This window comes from Staurois parvus, unplaced genomic scaffold (genome assembly GCF_062004578.1).
Source record: "Staurois parvus isolate SC_StPar_1 unplaced genomic scaffold, SC_StPar_1.0 ptg000209l, whole genome shotgun sequence".
Lineage (NCBI taxonomy): Eukaryota > Metazoa > Chordata > Amphibia > Anura > Ranidae > Staurois > Staurois parvus.
The window spans coordinates 7,800,473-7,816,306 of record NW_028318005.1 but is presented as its reverse complement, the minus strand read 5'-3'; the positions used below and the strand labels follow the sequence as shown (position 1 = coordinate 7,816,306).

Below are 15,834 nucleotides of genomic sequence, written 5' to 3'. Positions count from 1 at the left end.
ACTGAAACAGAAGCAGATCAGTATTTTATAGCAGACAATATTTCTTATTATTGTGCTCTGAATAAAAGATGAAACCTGAATGATTGTCATGAGAATCAGCTTTACTTTTGCTACTGTTTTGCAAAATTAGCCCCAGTGTTCATCAGGGCACTGTAATAATACTGGATTTTAAAGGCTGAAATACCTGTGGCAGATACATTTCAGCTTATGTCAAACTGATGTTTATGGAGCTGACTGAGCACTTTGGAAAGTTTCTGTTTCCAAATAAGGATTCACACTACATATTCCTGAATATATTAATTTATTAAAGACAACCTAAGTGCTATTTGTATATTTTCATTTCTTTTAACAATATATTCTTTTTCTACATTTTTTATTTATTTATTTGATTAATATTTATTTCTTTATTCTATATTTAACATTAGCCAGAGAAGTAAATTGAAGATGTAGTTGTGGTTGGTCTACTTTTCAGTCTAAAACATCTTACTGTAATAAGGTTTACTAGTCTGAGTTGTGTATTAAATATAATTGCCTGCGTTTTCGGCAAAGGTCCTATCATAAAAATATTATATTATATTTTTCTTCTGGAGAATGCATTGTTTAGTTAAAAGCACGAACAGTGTTGATATCAAGCCAACCTGAGTTAGCAGAAGCATGTCTAGGTGCATACAGTATATTGAGCTATTCAAGTATATGGCATTTTTAGCAGATGACAAATGTGCTGGAGAAATGGAATTCGGATATACTGCTTCAGCAACAAATAGGACATTTAGTGGTACCTCCAAATGCTAATGATGTCCACATTTCCCTGGTTTTTTTTTTTTTTTTTTGCTAAGGTACTAGACTTGCTTGTTATGCATCTCGGTTGGTGAACTGGTAACTTTATTAGTTCTTTAAGACTGTCCCAAAATCCACTTGTCTGCTGTAAGGATGCCGTAAAGGGTGGGAAACCTCTTTTCTTTTATTGGATGATCCATCTTCATATTTAAACCCTTCCTCTAAGCTCTCTTTCATAGTCAGAGAAAGGGATGTAGGAAAGTCTACAGTACATACACAAACATGGAAATGCATGTTCTGGTGGCAGCTTTTGTGAACTTGCAGAGGCAAGTAAAGGACCCTATATAATTTTTGTTAGAGGAACACATGTTGATCAGCCTTACTGAATGCAGCCCCCTATTACCCCCTTGTACACCTTCAGGTACACCAAAGGGTTAATATGCTTTGTGAGAGACATTGCATATTTGTGGTCATGCTTCAGTCAGTAAATCAGTGTTTACAAAAGGATTTTGGGAGATCAGAATCTCTCTGTTTTAATACACAGGGCACATAAGGAATCAAGATTTATGTTAAAAGCTCACATTAAGTAACTCTTATTGCCTAAACATAGCGAAGATGGTTATTTCAAATAATTTTAGTGATATCCTCGTGATATCAGTTGTCAGCAGTATTAGGAATTTATGTACTTATAATATGATAATAATTATAGAAATGTCCATTTAGAATTCAGCAAAAGTTGGACTTGATACTGCTGGATGTGCAATAAAATAAGAAAAAATATAGAATGATTATAATATTTTTATGTAATAAGCACAATATAAGTATTCTATTAACTTTCTCAAAGTATATTATTTTAGTATGTTTAGGACATTTTCAGATTGGTGTATATTTATCTAATATATATATATAGATATGTAGATAAATATATAGATATTTCAGTATATACCTAAGTTTACTTACTATATATCTATATTCACATTAAAGAAGCTGTATCCAGGCATGTGTATAGCTAGAAAAATAGTGCCTCAATCATATTATCATAGAGACATTGATAATCGTTTTCTATCCTCTCTAAAAGTTGTGCTATTGTGCTTACTTAGAACAGGAAATCAGGAGGAAGTCTATTTGTAGTATGTATTTGTCTTAAGAAATTTGGACAAATACAAAGAATACTTGCTTTCTAAATTTTATTATTGGACAAGTGTATAATTATGTTAAAAATAACCCCTTGGTTCTTATTTAAAAGAAAAATAAACACGTCTTAAATTATGTGTGTAATTTGTTCAAAATGTAATTTTCATAGTGCATAATAGAAAGTGTAAGGAATACTGTCATTGGTTGTTATAAAAAAAACAGAGGCACTTTTCCATGCGGCGCCTACAGACACTTTAACATACAAACACATATTGAGTTTTCATGGATCTAAAACTATGGCACAAGTAAAAGGTCAGTAATCACAAAGCATTATTGCAGCTTTGGCTAAATGCTAATTTGCCATTATTTTTTTCTATCCCCTGCAGGTTCTTTGGCAAGATCCCATATCACTCCACATAGTTGTGTCATAGGTTCTCACTCTCCCCATTGCGTTTTTTTATTAGTTGTATATTATGGAGAATCCATAGTGAGGCAAAGGCAGTAGTGAGGCAAAATAGCAGTGCCAGGAACTCCACTGGGGAGAACTCTCCACTGGGATGCCCAAGAATATTTACAGAGTGATTAATCAGCCAGAGATCTCTTAATAATAGGAATACAATTGGTGGTGGTCCAACCCTTTAACTAGATAAATAAAGCTAACACCCTGCAATAAGTTTAATAAAACATAATGTATATGAAAAAGAGATGTTTCATTTCCATTCATTGCATCACTAATCATCCAGTGTCATTTTGCAGCCTTTAATTTCTTTCTCAGAAACGGCAAAACTCATGCAAGTAAGCTACTTTGTGTTGGCAATGCTAGTTTAGCCGCATTACCCATAGCCCAGGCCCTGGATTGTGCTCCTAGCTCTTATTCCGCTGATGTAGAGATATTAGATCACAAGCAGATGTTTCATTTCTCATACTCTACTAGAATTCTATGTGTAACTTACTTATTCTCTAACCTTTGAGTTTATCTGCTCCAATCTGAAAAGATATTTCAGACTTGACACTAGTTATAGTGGTTAAATGTCTAATGAATTATATAAAGAACCCATGTGAGTAAAGAAAATGTTTGAAATTTTAGACCAAGAGATGTGGCCTTTCCATTTCATGTAACAAAGTTAATGTAAATAGTTTTTTCAGATTGAGGAGAGGTCAGGAACACCGCAGGTTCAGCCAAGTTCATTCCAATGAGTTATTCTGGAAGATCATATTTACTAGATGGTTTTATTCCACAAGACCATTTGACCTATGGTTTACCACTAAGTGGAGTTAGGTATACTGCTCTTTCCCAGTGGTTGTTAAAAGTCTGTTTCGGTTATGCTGTGTCAATATTACCCCTGTGGGTATGCTGGTTGGCAAAGCATGCTGGGAACTGGGAACCCCCAACTGTTGGAGAAACCAGCTATGCCTATGCCGCCACTAGTGGAGTAAGAGGTCTTGTAGCACTGAAACTCTGGTGAAATATGAAGAGGTTTCATAGGCATTAGGAGGACAGCAGGTGTATCAACTTGCCTTACTTTAGAGAATAAATGAGCAGGCTGTCAGTCAGGGGAAGGCTTGTGTTTCCCAGCTGTTGTGTCGATGTCTAATCTATGGTATTGCATGTCCTGGGCAGGCAAGCGTGGGCGGCGCAGCAGTGCAGGATCGCTAGACAGCAATATGGAAGTAAGTAGGATGCCTAGCTGGATGTGATATGCATTTGATACCTTTCCTTTCACTTGAACACTTTTTTGTTCCTCTGTATTCTGCTTGCCTCAGATATTGCATGCCTGGGATTCTCACTCTGTATCTTCCAAACAAGACAAACCAGCCTCATATGATTCTGTGGGGACACGATTGCTGCTTGTGGCTCTCTGTAATACACCTACTGGCTCCTTGTAGCATGTCTCCACCACACACGACTGTCTGCTTCCTCCTCACAGTGGCTATGTACCACTCAGCTGGCTGCTAACACTCTCCCTTCACCATTTTATACTTCTAACGAAGCTCTTGACTGTCTTATGCCTATATGTCAGTTTGATTATGTTTATTTAAAATCTGTTAATTAAACACCTGTATTTATCAAGATGCAGCTATTGTACTTAGCTAGACAGATAAACCTCACTCTAAAAAAGTAGTTCAATGTGGATTTCATGAGATTTCATTCATCTTGAAACCATTAATTTACACTGATCATGTGTTCAGCCGCCTATCTCTGTGTGTTTGCCTCTGGTAACATGTGTCCCATGACTGCCTAATGACTGTCCCTTTAAGCCCAGGCCTAGATGTAGCTTTTGTAGGACTAGACCCAAAGGCAAGGCTAATAGAAAAGTAGATAGCCGCAAATTATTTGCAGCTCAGATGGTAAAAGTATGACTGTAACAGCTGGTTAAGTGTACAACCAGAGCTGTTGATGGCAAGTATGGCAAGCAAATGACACTAGTGGGTTTGTGTTAGATGTAGGCGTGTAGTTGGTTCTAGCAGTGGGTGATTTAGTATATAATTTTAACAAGCTAGTTGTATATTTTGTAATTTGTTTTTTTTTATATGCTTCCTTTTCAGGGGTCCATCATTAGCAGTCCTCACATGCGCAGACGAGCCACCTCAACTCGGGAATGTGCCTCTCGTCAAAGTATACCTAACTCTTCCTCCCTCTTAGGTTCTTTGTTCAGCAGTAAGAGGGGGAAGCCATCTTCCCAAGGCCACCTGTCTGGACCACCCCAGCAGCAGCACCCCACTTTGATTTCCCACCAACAACATCCAACAAGTCATCATGTAGGACAAGCCGAGGGGCAAACACAGGCACAAGTGCATGCACAACATTCACAGTATTGCCACATGCAGCAGAACCCACCACCGTATCACCACCATCATCATTACCACCCTCCCCAGCACATCCAACCACACCAGTACCACCCACACGGACAGCATGCGTCGCACGCATCCTACATCCAACACCCTCATGCACAGCACTCCCACTCTAGCCATTCACACTCTGGGCACTCAGCACATTCCCAGCATGCACAGCACCATCACACTCAGCAAATTCCTTCTACGTCCACAAGCACGAAACCTAAACACAGTGGTATTAGCACAATAGTTTAGAGGTATCCTTTTAGTAGTACTTCCAGTGGGGAGTTAGGGTTAGTAGAAAACCATTTCCTTAACTTGCAAAAGCATACATAGCTTTCATGCTAATAAGGAGGTTTTCATGCTATCATGAGGGTTCTAGGGAAACTGACCGTTATTTATTATTCATTGACACAATAGAAATAGCAAAAGGAACGGCCTAGTTGCTGCATTATTATTAAGCAAAATCTCTAGCGTGGTTCATAATATTATATATCTAATAATCCTAGCTATACTGCGTGAGTGTACACAGGTATCTAGTATCTTATTAATATACTGCGTGCGTGTACACATTAGTACCTTAAATAACTGTACTTGAAGAAAGAACAAATATTTCTTTTTTTCTCCAATCCTAGCAATATCAATTCACTAGCATTTTCACTTGACGTAGATTGTTGGAAAAGAAAATATATAAAAAGAGGTTACAGTATTTTCTTAAAAATGAAAGAAAAAGCAATCTACAATTTAAATGTGCCAATAACCATAGACATTTTTTCTGTACCTGTCTTAGTTTGCTTGTACAAAGGATAAATTATTCTTATGTTAAAGATAATTATGACACAGATCAGTATTATGCGATTGCATTTCAGGTAATTGAGCTAGCTTAGGGAAAACCTGCAGTTTGTAATAGAACTGACCATAGACACACACAAACACACACGCACACACACATCTGACACTTTAATGGCTGTAAGAACTGTGAATTTTCATTATCTACCTTTTTATATGCATATATAAATATATATAAATATATATATATACATGAGATTTGTAAACACATGGAAACTAGATGTGCGTCTTGTGTATTCACATAACAGTTATGAAACCTCTCACTATTGTATGCAGTGTCACCGTGCTGTCAACATTCACTTTGATTTTAAAACAGTGATCGAGACATTTGAAAAATTTTTTATAGCAGAGAATGTATTTTCAGACTTTTTTAGCAGTGTTTTTTCATTCTTATTTCCAAGTTGTCTTATTTTTAATTGGCAAGCTCTACTGAATGGAGATTTCACTATAACAGTTCATCCCACGTTTTGACTCTGCAGAATTCAGTCTAATGCAGTGCCTCATTCCTCGTCGCTCATCAAAAACTGAACCCAAAATTTTCTGTTTGTTTTACTATTGTGTTGTTTAAATTCAGTGCAGAAGAAATTTGGCGATGTTGCCCAATGCAAAAAGTTACAATATCTGCTTTATAAATCGGCTGTTAGGTTGGACTTGCCATTATATTGTATTGTATTATACATGAACTGAGTAAAGGTGCCTGCACATACCTTCAAATTACTTCCCAACACAGCTCAGAAATTGTAGAGATTCATATATGCATATCTTGGTAAGAACTACTGAATTTGTTTCCTGCAACTCTTTATTGGTCCAGTGTCCTCATAGACCAGTAGATAGGCAAAAGGAAGAGGAAGAGGCTCGCACACATAATTTACATAAACAAAGGCCCTCTGAATGCAGGATTCGCAGGGTGCTCAGGAAGAAATCTAAAAGCATGTTCATATTATTAATTTATAGATTATAGGCTACTCTATTTATCTAAGGAGAGCAGATCATTCAGAAATGATCAGACCCCCAGGCAAATTACTTCTTCACCCAGTCCACATGTCCACTCTCTACAACATCTGGCAATCTTAACATTGTTGCCTGAAAGACAGTGAATTGTGGTATTAATTTCGAATTTGCTGTATCAGCAGAGTCAAAAGCCATTTGGACACACTTCTTCATCCTCCCATATATCCTGTTTGACATCAGCAGTCTCCCAGTACAATTGCTGTGTGCAGGCACAAAGTATTTCTCATTTGCTCCAAAATAGTCTGTATTGTTCTACAACCTCAGTACATCTTTAATTGGGTTTAATTGGAAACCAATAGCTAAACTCTGATTAGTTGTCATAATGGGCAACACCATCAGTTTCTTCAGCACTTGTTTTTATAGCAAAGTCCCATTGCCTTTTCAAGATACAATTATATGTAATATTATTTTTCCCAGGAGGTAAAAGTTAAAAGATAATGGCAGAGCTACTTTTTCCTTAAAATGGTAAGCTCCCAAACCAATTTGATACATTTTTACTATGTACCCTGCCCAGTCTCACAATACCAGCAAAACAGCAACATTGTGTGTCTCCAAGATGTCAGACTATGAGAGAACATTAAGCCTTGTTTCTGAATTAATGTGTATTTACTGTATAGTGTGTTGTACATGCATCGTTTCTGGGTTTTGTTTTGTTCTTTTCTAACTGTAACAAAGTATACACCATTAAATTGTATGTCCATACCCCTCCCATTTATAGAGGAGTTAGCAACATACTACAAATATGTATGCTACTGCTCTACCAATAAACATTTAATACACATGGAACAGTTTGTGTCTACGTTCTGTTCCTGTGAGAAGCAGAGACTGGGCCTTGCGGACTATAGAAAACTATTGTAAGAGGCAGAAACTTTATATATTTTTGCAGGGAGTAGAACATGGGTGCCCAACCTGTTTTGAAGGGCATTGTAAGCCGAACAAATGAAACCTATATATTGTATAGAGAACTTTTTACCTTTAGGAGGTTTTTAAAGGAGTGCATATACTCTTTTGATCTTGTGGTGCTATATAGTATCAAGAAGGACTCAGCCTTCTTTTTGCTATTTGGACTGCTCAGACATCATCACACTGATGGCACCCACCTTGAGCTTTCACCCTTTGCTAATTCAACATTTTTACCCCTGATTTCAGATACCATCTGGTGTATGGCATGTTATTATAAAGGCAGATTTCAGGTAATTATAATAACTCACTTAAAGGACAAAAAATGTTTGTACCTATGTAAGGAATATTATAATTAACAAAAGGGGTTTTTATATATTTTTTCAGAGTTATTTAAAGCTGAACTCTGGGCAAACAGCTTCATTAACAGAAACAATTCATATATTGGAGCTGTTTTACCAAAGGATTTATATTTCTTTTCATCTAGTCCTAAGATTTATACTGCTCTGCTTCACAGCACAGCCCTGTCTGAGAAGACAGGAGACCTGATTTCTCTGCTGCAATTAAGTAACACCTGAGGGTCTTGTCCATCCCCCAACCAGTGACTGGACAGTGAAAGGAGAAGCAGCAGAGTGATGAGATCATCTCTGTCATTCTGCTCTTTCCTTCTGTCAGTATGTTCCTTGTTAGCATATGAGCATCATGTAGAAAGATTACAAGAGGCTGATACCTAGTCAAATTCAGGTTCTTACACTGCTTACATTAATAAAGGTTTAATTATGTATTTTGAACTTATTTATTGACCTAACTTACCGATAAAGAATATCTTCCACGTCATGCAGGCACCTGAATCCTGTAGACATCTTCACTGCAGGGATGCCCTTATATTCCTGTCTCTGAACCTCTGTAGCGCAAAGGGTTAATAGCTCCATTTCTCTGGACTGAACTTAATAGCCCCTACTCTTAATTTGCTTTCATTGCTTGTAACACGATCTGTGAATGGGGGAGATTCTGGGGAGTCACAGAACTCTCTCTCCCTCATTTACAGATCACTTTACAGGCAGTGAAAGTGACGAAAAAGCTTTTCTCCAAGGAAGAGGTGAGAGGATGGAGCAGGTTCCCTGTGTGCTGGAAATTTAGAGACAAAAAGTAAAAATATCTATGGACTCCTGGGAACGACGTGGGGCATACTTCATTACAGGTAAGGTAGGCCAATAAAGCTGAAGGGCTAAATATAATTTAACACAAGCTTCAGCTTTAATGAATACAGAGCTGCTTTGATGTGTATCACCTACATCTATCTGAATTCAGCTTTAAACTTCACCATACCATTGGTGCACAGTTACTATAATAGCCAAGTAGCCTAAAAGTGAAATTGTAATTATGTGACTCCCAATATGTAATGTTCAATATACCTGACAATCCTGGTATCTGAAGATAAACCCAAGAACCTCAGTTGGAGTGATGATCCACAGGTTGTGTACCCCTGCTATGCAACTCCATGGATGACATTGGTATTTGCAGAGATTTTAAAAAATGTCTATGAACACTTTTTCTGAGTTCATTTTAAGATTAAACCCTATATTGTCTATTCTGTACAAATAAACTGACATTTCACATTCACCAATACTTTGTGATTGTGCGCTGTGAAAACTTCACAAAAGCACAACATGTCTAAATAGCTAATTTTACAGAAAAGCTACCTTGGAAGTTGCATTTGATTTCCTGAGTACAGAAAAATGTGTGCATTTGCAAAACTCTGCAAGGAGGGTAGTATAACACCCCGCTATGCACAACTTGTCTGCTTCTTCTATATCATGAAGTACATTTATGGTGATTTAATGTGATCTTATGAGAACTTGACTTTCCAATGGCCAACAATCTAATTAAAACTTCCAGAGCTTGATAGGCAAGGTTAAATACCTTTTGGTAAACACACATTGACATATGAGGCCTTACTCTTTCATGCAAGTTTTATAATGCACCCTAAATACATTATCTCTAAAACCAAGAGTTCTTTAACCATAGGGATTCCATTTCATGTTATAGAATGTTTTTGCAGAAAGTAAACTAAGTACACTTTAGAATGCAAAATATTCATGTGGACTGCGTAGAAGGTTTCCTGAAAACATTAGGCTCATTCTTAACTTTTATAGAGACAGTTCACTGTAGGATAGAGTTTGCTCATTTATGTCTCAGTGACCATATTTCTTGCAGGTTATGGAATGTTCATGAGCTGCAGAAGTTCTGCCTAAAATAAATATATGCACCAGAGTCGGAGGCTTGGTTCTGCGCCTCACAGGCTATAGAACTTTCCAATAAGGGAAAAAAAAAAATCATCCATTTTGCATGTCATCTACGGTAAATATTCTAATGCTACAATTTAAATAGTGTATATTTGCAAAAAATGTATCAGTATTATTGTTCATAATAGCTGAGGTAAGGTGTTGACATAAAAAATTATGTAACCTTCCCTACTTACCTCTGTACCTTATAGTAGAGAATTTCTGTAATTTATAAGTCATTCCAGGAAAGATGACTCTAGATATTTAAATTCAAGCAATTCCTTACGTTACAAGTTACAACTCAGCTAAGAAAAGAAAAAGATTGGAAATGTTGTACTTATCATCCAATTACACTCCACTGCAGCTGGCATGTTTCTGGCGGATATAATAAATATATATATAAAAAAAAGGTTTCTTTGTTTCTTTCTGGTTGTTGTGGCACAAATTCTATTTCACCTTTTTACAATAGCTCCGGACAATCCCATGGCACATAAAAATACATTTATATTTTATGGATTTTTAACATATGGTACTTGTACCATAGGTGTCGGAATATTCTACCTAACTTTTTCTTGGTGGATTTATTAGAGAACCGTAATACTTATAAAAAAACGTAATATGAAATAAGGTACTTAGGAGAATTTGCAGACATTTTCCAAACGTTTAGATGTTCTTGCTAGATTTTAACCCGATCAACACTGATAGGGCAAAGTGAAGCACTGATACATTACTATATATACAATACATTATTAGCTCATATGAACCTATCTACACATCAAAATCAGATTTCAGCAAAATGTAGATGGAGTGTGAAAGCATCTGCTGTCCATAAACATTGAGATCTGTTTAGCATTGCTCAAGTGGAGTTGTACTTATACTGCATCAGCATTTTATGGACTTATTTGGGCAACCTGCCTTGCCAACATTCAGCACTACTGCTACTAAATGCAGGTTATTGCATATGAATACTACGTTTTACCTTATACCACCTTAGTTCAGCAACACCCAGACACTAGCAGACCTGAGAACAGTATAAATGGAACTGGGCTTTACCCAGATAACTGTTTACATGAATGTTTCTGAAGTTAACTCTATATGTACAGATTGTTTGAGGGTCAATTCACACTGGTTTGCGCTAAAGTGTATGGAAAATGCATGTATATTTCTGTTGACATACATGTTGACATCCGTTGACATGCATGCACAGTGTTATGATGTGAATAGGCCACATTGGAAATTGTTTTTCAGATGTCCTTTCATTGATCTGCTTTTTACAGCTGCACTAAAACAAAGATCAACGTAATGGTGTGAATTGACCCTGAGAAGAAAAGATAAAACATTCAAATAGTAACTTCATTGATGCACCTTCCAAACAGTATTTTTCTGCATGTTGAAATATTACCATGAGTATGTGCCTATGAAGTGCTTATCAGTTGCCAGTCTTTAACTGTTACACTACTTAACACTTTAATACTTTTACAACGTCACATATTGTAAGGCAAATGTAAGTGTGTACGTTTATTAAAGTGTAAATATAATAAAGTGCATAAATACAATTAGGTGGCATAAAATTATTTCAAATGTAATTTAGATAACTGCAAATGAAGTGTTGCACTGTATTTAATTTGTACTTTGCCAGTTACTCTCAGTAGGGTTAGTTAAAGTGAACCTATGCTTATATCATGCACTGTAAAGTAATTACAATTATGAACTAGCAATAAAATTTCTTTAAGGTCTCTTACATACTTCTGCCTAAAAACTCAGCGTTTTTAGGCGTACAGGTATTTTTTTTTTTTCGTACTGAACTAAATACAGCCCATTGTTTTAGTGTGCTTGTACATACAGGCATGTAATCATGCTCTGCGTATACACAAGTAAAAAAAAAATTACAGAAATTGGAGTTGCCAGTCAGTATTTTATGTGTGAATACATGCCTAGAATGTTAAGTTGAAGAGATTAAAATTCCATTCTGAGAGGTAGAATTTATTTTACTTGTGTAACATACAAGCATATATGTGTACAATAAATGCAAGACATTTTGGCCAGGATTACTGATGTTCAACATCAGTACCATGTGCAAGTACCCTTAAACAAGCCCTCATTCAGCTATGTATTTATCAGCATTGTGAAAGAATTATTTTTCAAATTGGACAACACAGGAAATAAAACCTTAACTCTTTCTTAGGGGTGGCAAAAACAGGCAGTTGATCTGAGTTTTTACTGCCCTTGACTGGTGAGCTGCCAGTTAACATGGCCAGTACACATTACCACAGTCACAACATAGTAAAATTTATAGAATGTGTCACAATTGGCAAGCTGAGCCGCCACGAAATGCAACGTATTCATATGAAAAAGACAAAGCTGCAACTGTGTGTAATGCATGCAGTATGGCAGGCTTTCAATGGTCAAAGCAGGCATTCTGGAGGCAATATGTTGCCTCTGAGCCACCTGTCAACTGCCTCTAAAAGGCTAATCAATGTAGATAACTTTTCAGATGGTCAGTAAACTCTCACAAACTAAAAAAGTTCACATTAAATGGCATGTATTAAAGCTATTTTACTGCTTATTGAGGATATGTAAATAGTGTTATGCCTATAGTCTAGGCACAGTAAAAAAAGAAAAACAGGAGGCACCTACAGAAAAAGATGCCCATACCAATAATATTTACTTGCCAGACTAGACTGTTTTCAACTTAGGTTTTATTTTCACTAGAATGCAGTGGCTTGCTATGCCTTGACACACATTGAGATGCATGGAATTGTGTCTTTTAAACACTTTAGCTGAATGCCTTTAATGGTCAAATACAGTTCAGTACACCCACAAATCAACATTCAGGGTTTTCTGTTAATGGAATGTAATACAGTCCCTTAGTGGGAACTGGTCCTATCAAAAACAATATATTTTCTCATGTTCATGCATTTTTCCTGCAAGGAGACTTGCAACAAAGTGGATGCCAACACATCCAGTGAAAACAACTCATTTAAAGTGTCTTCCATCTTCAACTTGTGTAGTGGAGAACCCCTGTACTTTGATTGATTATGACCACTGAGGGATGTAAGCATCTTGAAGATTAGACGTGCTCCAAACTGCTTTTTTTTGTCACAATGTATTTATTGAGCTGTACTTTTTATAACTCATAGAATGGAAGATTTTTCTATTGCATGGACTGGAGGTGGACACTCTTATGTTAAGTAATCATGCAGTGAATGGAGTAACTTTAGCTTCCATAGCCCACCAATGTCAGATATACGACCAGGAACTTAGATTCAGATACAAAGTATAGTTCTTGTATGACTCTTCTGTTATCCCACACACAGCGCTATCCCTTACCAAACATTCATATCACTCATATTTCTTCACTGTCTTTTGGGAGGTTGCTGCATAGCTGGTTTCCTGTGCCTAAGAACAAGTGTTGAATGCCTTGACCGTGCTGTTTATAGGCACCCTAATTAACAAACTGTAACATGAATTAAAGTACAAGATGTGTGGAGAGTAGAATTTCATTTAAAACATGTTTTTATTTTACAAAGTAGGAGCCTGTAAAATACTCAAAACACAAGCTTCATCTTTCCTGGAATAACTGAATAATGTATATGTATTTTTTAAGTTAAGAATGACTTGTACACTGTAAACAATAACAAAATAATATACTGTACATGTATTGTAGAATGACACTTCCCATGGTGCTGCATGTAGCGGAGACCTCTGGTTTCTTAACATAAGCTGAAATTGGCAGCAGATATATTTATACATATATGTATATTGAACCTTTACTTGTTGACTTGCTGTGTCTCCTGCAGTTCCGCATGAATTTGTTATGTTTTCATTGTAAAATATCATTGCACTTCCTGCTTGCAAATAAAGAAGCAGTTGCTTTGTGTATATATAAAAAAGAAGGAACTAACTGCAAGATTACAATTGGAAAGGTGACTGTAGGATCAAGTAGGAGCTATAGGTAACTGAATATTGTACATAGTGTGTATATTACTATTTCGTCTGCAGTCATATTGAGGTTGCATACAGTACCTATCTCTTACTAGAATCCTAACATTGCGTTTTAGAAAAAATAAACATGAATTAGTTTCTGAGAGCAGACTGTTAGAGCCCCATTAGATGACCTGGTGTCTGATGGGGCACATGATGTATTTTGTAATTAATGGAAAGAAAGGAGTGCTTTCATTTTAATATGCATTCTGTTTGTAAGTAGTAACAAACCTTATCGATGTACAACTATAACTGTGATCATGTGGACTAACTCAATAAACCATAAAAGATGACAGTGTTATTTTGTGACTGTTCATGCAATTGTATCACTTGCCCTGCGTTGGAACAAAGTCAAGTAACTGCAACATACCAACTTCATTGTAGGGGGATGATGTGCACCAAAGGCCCCTATACAAAATCATACAGGCTTACAAAAATAAGAGGGTGCTGCTGGGCCTCCACTTTCTTTCATCTGTTACACAGAAGTTCTGCAGATATTATAACATAGCTTTTATACGCAAATCTGTATTGCTACCTAGCAAACATTCATAATCAAACGTGCCTTTTCCAACTTTCATTTTTCGCAGAATGTCTTTAACCTGATTGGATGCTATGCGGGAATTGTAGACAGTTGTTTTTTAGATTGATAAATAAAACTTTAAGTATATCTGTGGTCGAAACCTAAAATCATATATTCATTTCCATGTTGAATGTCAGCTATTTTTAGCCTACTTCTAATAATGAGAAGGATGCACTGCTCTGTCACAGATTTCATTGCTGTCTGGACTACAGAGGTGCTAAAGAAGAGGAGTTTCAGGAGGCCCAATAGTACAGGAAGCACTGCTTGCAGGTAGCAATGTACCTTTGGAAATGTAGTCTTTAGAAATCAAAACTAAATCAAAGAAATGAGCAGAGGAGAAGTTCAAAAAGTATGCAGGGAATCCAGGAAGTTAAGAGCTGGCCAACAGACTATCAGTACTCTTAACATGAAAGGAGAATTTTCAAGTAAGCTTATTTTATTGGATTGTTAAAAGTAATTATTGATTGTACTGCTATTGCTAATGCTGAAGTAAAAAAAATAGTGTTTGCAGTGACATTAGATTTCCTTTAAAGCTGAATTCAAGCCAAAAACAATTTCTGGTCATTTGTACGGTAAAAAATAAATGAGCACCAATGAAGAGTGTACAATGTGCAACTGTCATAGACCCATAGATGGGTCATTTTTGTTTTTAAATAAATGACTTAATTCTCCCATCAACCTCAAATGAATTTTCCCTGGTATTGTATCGTTACAGCTGAGAGACTTCCCTGCCGTCAGAATACACTAATCAGTGCTGCTGCCTATAGCTGGTGGTGCCAATCGAGCAAGGAAAATCTGACAGACTGGTTATACAAAAGGCAATCGGTAGATTGCCTTCCGAACAACCAGCCTGCCCATCCATCGATAAAAATTGTTGAGAGATAGAAGAAGTTGACAGCAAATGAAAAGGGAGTCACTGAGGGTTGTGAAGATTACACCCTCTGCTATCCTGCATAATGCTGCACCTTTCATGAAAAATATATACATGCATATAAACAACATTACCTATGCATCTTTATAAAGTAGAACTAGACCTGTGTTATATTTTTGCCATAAAGGACTTGGCTTGCCAAATCCTTTAATCTCATTCATCAGGACATTCAGAGAGTACAGAGATTCTAGTCTGCAGCTCATGTTATATCAATCTCTCTCCTTTCCAGCTTAGATCTCTAAAGTTACCCTATACCTTTGAGGCAGTGAGGGTACATTTCTTGGTTGTCCAATTGGAAGTTGTGTTACAAAAATTTTACCAGTAGCTGAAAAAGGTTGGGAACATATGTATACTGTACTATGCAAAAATGTTACACATATAGTGCAAAGGTTATAACAGTGTATCTAGAACACCATGAGTATAAAATACCAGCACAGTAAAATATGTGTATATGGGGCGTTTCAGCAGAATTTATGTAAGCTACTGGTACAGTGCATTTCTACAGTTAAGTGCCAGTCCAACCAAAATGAAGACAGCTTTTTTTTTTT

At 36.5% G+C, this 15,834-nt stretch overlaps 1 protein-coding gene across 9 annotated transcripts in view; it reads left to right on the top strand.

The window, feature by feature from the left end:
• Positions 1–14,068, top strand: part of IQSEC1 (IQ motif and Sec7 domain ArfGEF 1) — a 440,052-nt gene extending 425,984 nt beyond the window's left edge. For 8 of the 9 annotated variants that reach the window (XM_089678737.1, XM_089678734.1, XM_089678733.1 and 5 more), the window contains 2 exons: positions 3,533–3,582; positions 4,459–14,068. In XM_089678737.1, the coding sequence (XP_089534863.1) occupies positions 3,533–3,582; positions 4,459–5,001 (593 nt within the window). In that variant the 3' untranslated portion in view covers positions 5,002–14,068. The remainder of the gene's footprint in view (positions 1–3,532; positions 3,583–4,458) is intronic. The other variant, XM_089678740.1, reaches the window with a different exon arrangement.
• The last annotated feature ends 1,766 nt before the right edge of the window (positions 14,069–15,834 follow it).